Source organism: Choloepus didactylus, chromosome 6, assembly GCF_015220235.1.
Source record: "Choloepus didactylus isolate mChoDid1 chromosome 6, mChoDid1.pri, whole genome shotgun sequence".
NCBI lineage: Eukaryota > Metazoa > Chordata > Mammalia > Pilosa > Megalonychidae > Choloepus > Choloepus didactylus.
The window spans coordinates 18,444,680-18,456,696 of record NC_051312.1 but is presented as its reverse complement, the minus strand read 5'-3'; the positions used below and the strand labels follow the sequence as shown (position 1 = coordinate 18,456,696).

Below are 12,017 nucleotides of genomic sequence, written 5' to 3'. Positions count from 1 at the left end.
AGTTGTGGCTAAAAGCATGGGTTTGGGAGGCACACTGAATGGGTTTGCATTCCAAGTTTGCTGCTTTCTGGTTGTGTGGCCTTGGGCATGTTATTTACTTTTCTGTGCCTTGGTCTCTTCATCTGTGAACTGAGGATAATAGTAACACCTACTTCTTAAAGTTGCTGTGAGCACTAAGTAAAGTTCATACAATAAGTGCTTAAATATAGCAAGAGCTCAGTTAGTGCATACTGGGTATCTGTTATCACAAGTATGCCTATGAGTTCTTCTACCTGTTTGCTGGTGACTCCGTGTCCACTGATAGAACCTTAAAGACACTCTCATCTAACTCCCATCACTGACTTGGTCCCTGGTACTCTCTATTAGCCTCCATTTCTCTCTTGCTCACTGAATACAGACTCTCATCTCTGGGATGACAGTGCAAACTTCCCGACCTCCTCTGGTCTGCTCCTTCTTCAGATGTACAGCTCTATTTATCACATCAACCATGGAAACCCCTTCAATATGAAGGTGCTGGTGGACTCCTGGCCTGAGTATCAGATGGTAATAATCTGGCCTCAGAAACAGGTGGGCACACAGAACAAGATGGGTGGAGTCAGTCATCTCCAGAGGGCCTGAGGAACTGGCCCCGGTCAGCCCAACCTGGGATGCATATAGGGTGGAAGAAAAGTTGGAGAACTTTAAAGACACTTCTTCAATACTTGGTTCCTCTGATTAGTTCCAAATCCTCAAACTTCCCATCAAAGCCAAGGACTCATCTGGGCAAGGGCAAGAAGGAAGGAGAAGGAGGAGAAGGGCAAGGCTGACATGGACCTTCAGCTCTGATCTAATGGAAATTAAGGGCTGTTGGGGTGGCAGGAGTCAGTGGCAGGGACTGAAAGGCCAATCTAGAGGGAAAGGTGCTGAAAAAAAATAGAAGGAAAGTTGTGTGCCTCAGACATCAGAACAGTGACTTAGAAGCAAGAAATGTGTAGAAGTCACTAGTTAAACTGCCTTCTCAGTGAACATGGGCAGGGATTTGTAATTACTGTGTGTCAACTATGTGGAGGCACTTCACCTGTTAGAGAATATAGTCCTCAGAACAACCTTATCAAATAAGCATTAAGATCTCTGATTTAGGGATTGTTACCGGTAGAAAACATGGTCCCAGGTAGTCAGGCCCACCTGATCCCTCATCAAACAGAGAAACAAGTCTCTTTCTTTGGTGAGAAGGTGAGTTTATTGAAGATGCATCAACAAGGAACTGGAGGAAAGAAAAACCTTGCAAGCTCAGTTCAAAGTGAGAAGAATTGGTTAGGCTTTTATAACCCCAAACAGATGAAGAAATGGCCAGAAGCCAGAAGAAAGCAGAAAGGGAAAAAATAATAGAAGAGAGAAAGCTGTTCTGTCAGCATTTCCTTGTTATCTTGAAGTCCTGAAGTCCTCCCCTCATTCAGGTTTGTTTTTCAAAAAGCCAGTTCCTTATCAAATCATATGGTGGTTTCCTCCTGTGGGCAATGCTGGGAAAGTTCCTGGGAGCAGAGAGCAAGTTTTTTTGTTGTTGAGATTAGAACAACAGCAAGTTATGTTAACAAGGGCTTTTCATGGTCAGAATAACTCAAGGCTGCTTGAATGAAGTGATCTTAATAAACAGTTTTTACTCCTATTGGCTATTGAAGACAATACTAAGCATTTTCCAGCTAAATAATTATACTGAGTATTTTCTACTTATCCAGCTATCAGGATGAGAGAACTGTGGCTGAGAGATGTTAAGTCTTGTGGCTGCAGGAGACCACAATGTTACAGCACTGTCTTTGGCTTTGACTAATATGACCTGAATTCAAGTTCAACTTGGCCAATTTTACTAGCTATGTGACCACAGGCACTTCTCTAAGCCTCAGTTTTGTCCTCTATAAAACGGGGACAATGAAAGTATCTTCCTCATAGGATTACATAAGGTTTAAAAGAGATATTATATATAAACCACTTAGTACACAGCATGCAATTGTAAATATTGATTACCATCATTATTGCCTGAGGCCACACAAGGAACAAGTGATTAAACTGAAATGCAAACCTATTCTATTTTTGCCCCAAAGACTATGAACCTTCCCTTTTCCATGGATATCCAGTCAGCAAACTGAAGCTTGGGGCCTGTCCATCTTCCTTACGGGTACAGAAGTTGAATCCCCAAATAAGAAACTGCTCCAGGTAAATATTAGCTTTCAAACTGGATCGGGACTGGGGTACAGCAAATAATGAGTGGGCCCCGTTTGAGGAGAGCAGGGGCACACAGGTTGGGAACCAGGCTGAGCTGCACACTGCCACATCTTCCTTCTTCCCACTTTCCATAGGGGTGTTCATTAGATCTCCTGGCTTCCTGATAGTCAGGGTTTTGTGAGTGACACTCAGTTTATCAAATTCCATAGCTCGATTTCCTCGAAGTATGCTAAGCTAAATAACACAGGGTCACATATTTCTTTGTATTTCAATAACTTTTTATTTATTATGTGTATTGGAGCAATGTAACTATACCATTCATACCTTCATTGCTTTGATCAAGGCTACCTTCAAAAAGGTGAGTCAATAAATAAAAACATTAAATCTATAAAAGCACTATGGTATGCATATATAAAAATTGGGAAGATTGTATAACAGTAGAATTCAGATTGAAATATATTCACCTAGCCTGATTCCACAGCATACCCTGCTCCTTCCAGTATTAAAAGTCAATCCAATTGTCCTGGAATCATGACCCATTTCTTTTTTTTCCAACCAAACCAGCTTTTACTGTTCCTTAAAATTTCCATCCAAGTATGGACAACACAGAAAATCACTTTGATTACTGTTCTCTTGTCACTTTTAACCCTAACTTTTGATCCCAAATGGGATCAATTGACCTTCCTTTATGCACCTGACTGGGTTCCACATTACTTTGTGATGTTACCAAAAATTCAAATTCACGTGCAGAAATAAATGTTCCACAAATGTCAGGGCTGTCATCCAAAAAATTTCAAACTTTGATTGACAGTGGAGGTATTTAAGGATGAACTACTCCATCAGTGGGAGTGGGTGTGGGACAGTGCAGATGAAACAAGATTTGTCATATGTTGATAGTTGTTGTAGCTGGGTCATGGGGGTTCACTATACTTTCTCTCTACCTTTGTGTTCTTTTAAATTTGCCACTATAAAATGTTAAAAAACACATTAAAAATAAAATAAGAACTAAAATGTCTGTTAACCTCTTCATACCTTTGACATGGTAGTCAGAAAAAGTGGGAATAACATTGATCTAGAGTTCCATATCTAACTTGGCCATTTACTAGTACACCTTGGGAAAGTCACCATCTCTCCACTGAACTTCAGTTTCCCTATTTAGAAACTGGATGGGAGGGAGTTCACCCTGCATCCAAGTTCAGTGGGATGATTATCTAAATTAGAGATTTTAATGTCTTATCCAGATGTGTTGAATAAGACGTGTTGAATAAGAACCTGTAGGGTGGGATGCAGGATAATTTATCTAGATGAGATTTAAAGTTTTTTCTTTGTTAATTTTTAATAACATAAGTAATAAATGCTGATCACACAAATGGAGCAATCCATGTTGTTTTTTGAAGTTAATAACTTCCTCTCACTTCCCCTATTCTCCCCCACTCCTATCCCTTGAGGTAATGTGTCCTTGTTCACACTAACACTTTTAGGAGTATCTGTATATGTTCTTTTATAACTTTGCAATTTGCCTTTAACATATCATGGACATCCCTTTGGATCAATCAATATAACATTAATTCCTTTTTAAAATAACTATTTATATAATTTAGTCAACCAATTTCCTATTGTTTAATTCAAATTGTTCACAGTTCTTTGCCAATACAGAGAGTGCTTCAGGAAACATCCATCTGCACATATTTTTACAACCTGGAGCATGTTCTCAATAGGATTGATTTCTAAAAGTGGTATTACCAAGTCAAAGGATATGTGTATTTCAAAATCTGATAGGCTTTGCCAGATTACTTTTAGAAAAAGATTGCCCAAATTTTATTTCCATTAGCAGTAAAAGGAAGAACTCTTTCCCCATTCTTATCAACAACGGATGTTATTCCTCTTTTTAATTTGTGACAAACTCATGGATGATAAATGACATCTCAATGTAGATTTAATTTGAATTTACATAACTACTGGTGAGATTGAACTTATTTTCATATATTTATCAGTCATTTGGGGTTTACTCCTGAATTTGCTGTTCATATCCTTTGACCATTTTTGTACTTGTTTTTTTTGTCACTCTTAAAGTTCTGTAACAGTGTTTGCAATAAATAACACTTTTGTGTATGCTACAACTTTGCTTCATAATTTATAATTATTCTTATTTTATTGATGGAGGCTTGACATAAGGAAAACTTCAGTTTTTATTTGTGAACTCAAATAGGTTGTATTTTTCATCATGACTTCTGAGTTTCTTTTTTGATTAGGAACATCTTTCACACTCCAAAGTTATGCAATATTTTCCTAACTTTTCTTATAATATGTTGATTATTACTTTTTAATTTCAATCTTCATTTCATCTGGAATACATTTTTGAATACCAAGAATTAAGATTTTTTAAATTTCTTTCCTCTATATTGCTACCTAATTTGCTGTACTGTGGTTAAATAAAACATTCTACTGAAACTTAAATGTCTTTTTACAAATTAAGCATCTGTGTATTTTTAGATCCATTTCTGTATCTATTTCTAGTCTTATGCTATTTCAATGCCTTTATAGTAAGTTTTAACATCCAATAAAGCAAATGTCCTTCCGGTATTCTTCTTTTTCATTTTCTTTTCCTTCTTATGGACTTATGAGCTATATGGACTTAAACTATTTTTCCACCAACTATTCATACTACTGTTGCAATTGTGAGTGGCATTGGATTTACCTTTTTTTTTTTTTAAACAATTGTGGAAGGATTGATATTCTGGGGATATGAAACCTTTTCATCTGGAAATCTGGTATGTATCTCTATTCACTCAGTTTGTTTTACACCGTTTGGTGAAATTTTAGTGTTTTCATTGGGTAAGCCCTATGATTTTCTCATTAAACTTTTCAGGTATTTATGGTATTTATCATAACTTTTAATGGAATTATTTTTCCTTTTCCATATCTGACTGTTACTACTTAGCTATGGAAAAATTTTAAGTTCTTAATTTCCAACTATGTCAGAAGATTCTTCAAAATTCTATTTTTGTTTTCTGTTGGAGTGTTTGTGTATGTGTGTGTGAGAGAGAGAACGTCTCTTGGATTTTCTAAATATATAATACTGATCTACAAACAAAGACAATTTGCTTCTTCTTTTTTTTTTTTCCAATATCTGTATTGGTTTTTAGTTTCTTGCCTTATTGCATACTGTAGCATCTAAGAAAACACTACTGACTAAATAGCTCCCTCCTTGTCTCATTCCTGATTTTAATGAAATGGTTTAACAACTCACATTTGGAATTATATATGAGTCTGTCTTCACGTGTTTATTTTTCTCCTATTCCTATTTTCTTGAATTTTATATTTAGAATAATGACAGGATTTTATGTTATTTGGTTTTGTTTATTTCTTTTCTTTTCCTTTTGGCAATTGATGTAATCATGTAGTTTTTCTCCTTTAATTCATTACACTGAATGATTTTCTGATTCTAAAGTAGTCTTGCCTTCCAAAAATAAACTCAACTTGTTCTTGTGTACTATTCTTTTGATACACTACTGAATATTTTATTCAGAATCATTGCACCTGCATTCATAAATGAAGATGGTCAGTGAATCTCTTTTGTTCCTTTTGTTCTTTCTTTCTGTTTCCATCTGTCACTTACCTGGTTTTGCTTTATGCAGAATATTAATATAAAATAACCTGACTGACCCTGACACCTTTTAAATAGTAGATATTTAATTTCACTTATAGTATTTTCTATTAGTCTGTTCAGATTCCCTATTTCTTTGAAGGTCAATTTTGATAGTTTATTTTTTGAGAGAAATCATTCATTTCTTCTAATTGGTACAACCTTCTCCTATTATTCTTTTATTCGTTTTCTCTGTTTCCTTCTGCAGGCTTTTTTTCCTTTTTCTCTTTGTCTCATTTTTCCTTAAAAATCAGAGGTTTAATTTTTTTATTGGACATTTAAAAATAAGCTTTTAAGCTTTACATATCCTTTGCATGATGTATTGTTCTCCTTTCATTATTTTCAGTTCTTTTTTTTTGTTTTGTATAATTGTTGCCTTTGTTTTCTTTTGGTTCATTTTGGCATTCTTTTTATAATTTCCTGAATAGTTAAACTTTGTCTATTTTAAGTCATTCTTTTAAAAATCAGACCTCAAAATATTACTATTTAGAATTCTTTAAAGTTTTGATTTTAGTCATGTTCAGGAACTGAATTTATACAAGCACACTCAAGTTCCAGAATATTTTAAAAATAGTCACACTATTTTATTTTCACTCTTTAATAATACAATTTCCAATATAATACACTCACTGCTAAAACTTTGACATGTATTGCTGCTTTTTATTCCCTCAGAAAGAGATTCCTTCTGTGTTCCTATCTTACGTTCTCAGGGACTTTGTGGCTTGCCAGAAGGGAGATTCCAAGTCTCTTTCTTCCAAGTCAGTGAGAATAATACTACATCAAGTTACACAGATTACTATTCAAAATTCTGAATACTTTATTCTATTTGCAGGCTTTTTGGTTTGAATAAAGTCTTACTATTAATCTGGGCAGGAACAATGTCTCATGGTTGTACCCACTGGAGTATCTCTCCCAAGCTCTAAACACTGTGGATTCTCAATAAATGAAAGTTGAAGAAAAAGGTCCAGGGAAGGATCTGACTTTTCACCATCCCATACAGGAGATGACTGATAACACGGATCAATGCATATCATCTATTTTCTAAAGAGCCTCAAAACTTACAAGAAGTTCTGGAAAACTGTGGGGCCATCAACAGGACATAAATGTCCAAATCCAAGGTAGCAAGGCAGAGACAATGGACAACATCACTGCTTCTCAAAATGAGTTCCCAACTAACACTGCCAGCATCACTCGGAGCTTGTTAGAAATGCAAATTCTCAGGCCTACTGGAATCAGAAACTCTGCGGGAGGGGACCAGAGAGAGGCAGCAATCTGTGCGGTAACCAGTGCTCCAGGTGACGCTGACATACGCTCAAGCTGAAGAACCACTAAGCGACTGTATCGATTTATTAATCATGTGGGAACAGCAGATGCAGCGAACCCTAAATCCCTGAGAGTATTTCTCACCTCTCTCTCCAAGTTGTCAAGACAGTTTGGGTGAGAGACTAAGAAAGGTTGTATCTTTAAAGTCAGTCCAAGTGGAATACCTGAACTCATGCCTCTGTATAACAGAAGACATCCTGAAGCTCAATGCCTCCAGTAAGAGCAAGCCAGAAACTGGTGTGAGGCAGGGCATCCAAATGAGTTTAGGCAGTACACAAAGCATGTGCCAATCTATCCTGCGGCTTTTCTTTGATATTATTTCTTATAATTTTGTAATTCACTGAAGTTTTAGAATAAGGAAAGGATGAATTCATTCACTGATATAAATAAAATATACTCCAAGCTATATTTTATGTCATATAATAGTGATACTTATCTGTAACTATTATTGTAAATATCATATATAATAAATAAAATAATATTTATTATATTATACATACTGTGTATATATACACATATAGGTGTATATATGCATATGTGTATGTATATATATACTTAAGTATATTCAAAATAAGCCACTTTTGAATGGTGCCTAAGTAATTGAGATGGCTGCCTGAGAGCACTGGAGTGAGATGGTATCTGGAAATTATAGGAGTAGGGATGAAAGTTGCTTGTTTTCTTTTCACAGTGAGGATCCCAACTTTTAAGTTTTCCCAACTGGACACCTCTCATTCTGAGCTGGTGAATGACACCTGGGACTGGGGTAAGAATGAGAGGAGCCTGCACAACATCCAGTGCTGCATTAGACCCCACCAGCATGCTGTCTGCTGGGCCCAGAGCATCCCCTGGGGCCGCCAGAGAACCCAGTAGTGAAGTGTGAATGGCCTGCACTCTGGATGGATACCAAACACCAACAGCCTCCTGAGACAGCTGATAATTCACTACAAGAAATCTTCGCCTCAGGGGAATATTTCATTTTACCTCTCTGTGTTGGAAAATAATGAAAAATCCCACAGATCTGTGGCACAAAGTGGATTCTTTGTGGTCCCATGTGCATGGTACCAGTGGACATGCTACCCACAGAAATTCAGTTCCATTTGTTGAAACAATGAAACTTTTTTTGCCATCTAGGGCAAGCTCCCTCGTAATATTGAAGAAGTCACAAAATACCATTCTTTCATTCACAAATGTTTATTGGGCATTTATGATGTGCCAGGAACTCTTCTGGCATGGAGATACAATATTAAAATAGACACAACCATACACCTGAAAAGCTTACAATCTAGGGGAGGATAATGCAGTCTTTCAATTCGTATGACAAGTGCTGCTGGGACTAGAAAGGGTTAACAGTAACCCCGTAACTGGGAAGCCAGAGGTGGTTTCCACATTGGGATTTGGATAAAATTAAAAGCAGAAGTTTAGGGTTGTGTCAAAACAACATAATCTGGCACTTAAAATGCAAGGGCAAACGCAGAAAGTGAAAGAAAAAACAAACTAAATTTGCCTATTTCAAAATATGCCTCAGGCAGGTCCCACATCCAGAAGAAGATACTTATCCAGGGTTTGAGGCACAGACCGCTTAGAAGAGTCCAGCTAGCGCCTTCACCTTCTTTGCCCATTCTTTGAGTGCAAGTCAGGTTCCTTTACCCAATCCTGTATTGCTTCATTAAAATAATGATTCCTAATCTTGGTCATGTGGCTGTTATAAAGAAACACCAAGAAAACAAAGGAAATAGGAAACGATTTTTAAGAAGACAGCAAAATTAAGTCCAAAATTAACAACAACAATAAAAATGAATAGAGTGCTATATATATTATCAATGCAATGTATTAATATCTCCAGGGAAAGCCTTCCCCAATGGTTCATTTTATGAAAAAGAGATAATGTACCAGAGAAGACAAACACTTGACCCAAGTTTTGGCATTCCATTCCCTCTGTATTCATGGAAGATTAGTCCAGTCATCCAAAACACTCTCTCACTCCTGGTCATCTAGGTAAGATCTCATTGAGCCACCGAATCCTTCTCAACACATTTCTCCATGGAACCAACTTTGAAGCCAATTTATTGTCATCCATGCCTATGGATATATGTAAAAGAACATGGACTTTGGAGTCAGATGAACTTGGGTTTGAATCCAGGGATCTACTTACTATTGTATAAACTGGGACAACAAATATAATATCCCTAAGCCACAATTTTCTCTTCTATAACATTAGGATAATAGCCCCTACGTCATAGTATTGTGAAGAATAAATGAGTTGATGCATTAGAGGTAATTTTTCAGAGTAGCAAACATGAAAAATGGTTCAATAAAGGGTAGCTTTTATCATTATACTTAAAAAAAGCAAACGGGTTATTTGTCCTGTTAAAATATCTCTATCTTATATTGAGTTAAAAAGAAAGTTCAAGAAGCACATTTGAAACAAACAACAGGAGAGGATTAAAAGGTTCGAGAGAGAAATACTAGGTAAATGTTAAACTGAAAGCAAGGTAATGCCATCAATTTCAGTCAAATGAATTGCAGGTAAAGAACATGTGATAAATATAAAATCCTCTCCCCAGATATGTCATGAATCTTCCTAACAACACAACACAACTACAAAATACATATAGTGACACCTGATAGATACAGAAAGAGAGATTGGCAAATCCACAATGATGGTGGGAGAATTCAGATCATGCCCTCAGAAAGCAACAGATCAAGTAGATAAAAAATGAAGACAATTGAGATTTAAGCGATACCATTATAACCTGATAGTTTATTGGGGCAGGCGCTGCATGTCCAGTCCTGGTGCTGAGACTCATCAGTTTAGCCTGTGGATAAATGCCACAGCATGTCATGTCAGGACAAAAGCAAGTGTGGACGATGTGGGGGTGAGGACTTGACAAGACTGACCACAACAAATGCATGTCCTAGGCTGCCTCCCACCCACTTCTTGCTTCTGTCATCCCCAAACTTGGAAGGTTTCTTTAATGGTTCCTGTCACCACGACAGTCTTCTCCCTCAAGTGGACTGGGGTTTCCTCCAGTTTCATGTGCCTGCTTAAAATTTCTGGCCCAAAGAGAGCACTATTTTTTTTTCTGTGAACTTACAGATATATTTTGTTATGTTTGTTTTTATCTTTTCCATTTCTCCACATAATTATTGGTAAGAAGACAGACAAGTTCACCATTTTGATTCCTCCTTCACCTAAATTTCTTTCTTGTTCATCTGGTCGCAGACCATTTCCCATCCATTGGATCCTTCATGTTCACTCACACAGTTACCCTTGTAGTCATTTGAAACAGGGCCAAGTCTACTACGGACATTAACTCACTCTGAAATATTACTGAGTCTTGGGCCTTGCCCCTACAAAAGCAAGTGGTTTTTCCTTTGACTTTCACTAAAGCATAAACTCAGGAGTGGGGGAAGTATTAAAATTCCACTGATCCCAATGGGCTGTCCATGAAGGTCATCTTGTGTCTTATTAGGGTTTTTTGAATGGGAAAAGGGGATAGGTTGGGAGGATCTCTTTCCTCCTTCCTTCCTCACCCTGAAGATGTTCCTGTTCTCTCAGGGAGAAATCAGGGTCAGCCCAATGGAAGCAGTTGGAAACCAAGCCTAGTCTTGTCAGCATGTCAAGAGTAGCTCATGTGCCCAGGGTGAGATTTTAAAAATTCAACAGTGATACCCAGGGATAATGAATAAAACATTTAAAAACCGGTAATGGCAGCAAACTGCCAGAAGAGTATGTCTTCCCAATCGCCTAATTCAGAACTGAAGATCATGGCACCTCACTAGCAGCCTCAGACATCCCCAAAGGCTACCCACGTGCTCCAACCAACACACACACACACACACACACACACACACACACACACACACACACATGCACACACACATCTACCTCCATTTTCTTTGGCTCCTGGTCTCTTCTAACTTTAGCCTACATTTTTATGTACTGTGCCCCCAAACTCATATGATGTGGGGCCTCTGACAATCCTTTTTTGAACATGTTCTCTGATCTCCTAAAAACTATTCATGAGAATATATTTAAGGTAAAACTTTTCATTTCAGATCAACAACTCTTCTGTGAATGCACATGAACTTCTTAGTCACCAGGAAAATACATGAAAAAAGGAGTTATTAATTAATTATTTCCCCTGTAAACCTTTTCTAAGTGTACCCTGTGTATCTATGACTCATTTAAAAGATATTTGTTAAAAGTGCTACAAAATACTAGCTATTCTTCTTCTGCTTCCCCCTTCTCCCCAGTAAGATGAGATCTATTCAATAGATTTGCTTCCCAATTCTACTCCTTCCTTACACTCAGTTGACTGTTATGAGTGAGACAAAATGTTTCTATTCCGCTACCCCTGTTTCCCTGAGCCTAAAGCAGGGGGTTTCAGTTCCAGGTATCAGTAGAATTTCTCTTGCAGTGCTTCAATTCAGTTTAAAGTATATTTCTTTAAAATTTTTTATCGCACATTCTCAGAGAGTCAATCCCTTTCCATTTTGATTTAACTATGCACATAAAAACTTGCCAGATTATTTTGCTCACCACTCTTTCCTGTTTCTCTGCTCTTGCCAAATATCTCTATTCCTATTTATTTGTTGTTTGGCTAGAATTCTTTCTGCAGTATTTTCCACATAGAAGTGTGTTAGTGATATAATTTCTGGAGTCTTCTGGATCCACAAAAATCTTTCTTTGACCCCCACAGAGGAATGATGCCCTGTGACCCCACATTTCAGGATGAATGAATTTTATTTTCCCCATTTTACATGAGAGGAAACTGAGGCTAAAAGAAATTAGGTAACCTGTCCGAGGTCACACAGCTTATAGGAAGCTGATGACTAGCAATGAGAG

At 37.2% G+C, this 12,017-nt stretch overlaps 1 protein-coding gene across 1 annotated transcript; it reads left to right on the top strand.

Moving 5' to 3' along the window:
- The first annotated feature begins 287 nt into the window (after positions 1-287).
- GLYATL1 (glycine-N-acyltransferase like 1) lies at positions 288-9,480 on the top strand. The gene is given in 7 exon segments (XM_037839483.1): positions 288-567; positions 6,846-6,865; positions 6,867-6,944; positions 7,266-7,393; positions 7,396-7,451; positions 7,877-7,970; positions 7,973-9,480. Coding segments are annotated over 7 exon segments (681 nt in total). The 5' UTR covers positions 288-459; the 3' UTR covers positions 8,170-9,480.
- Positions 9,481-12,017: the final 2,537 nt, after the last annotated feature.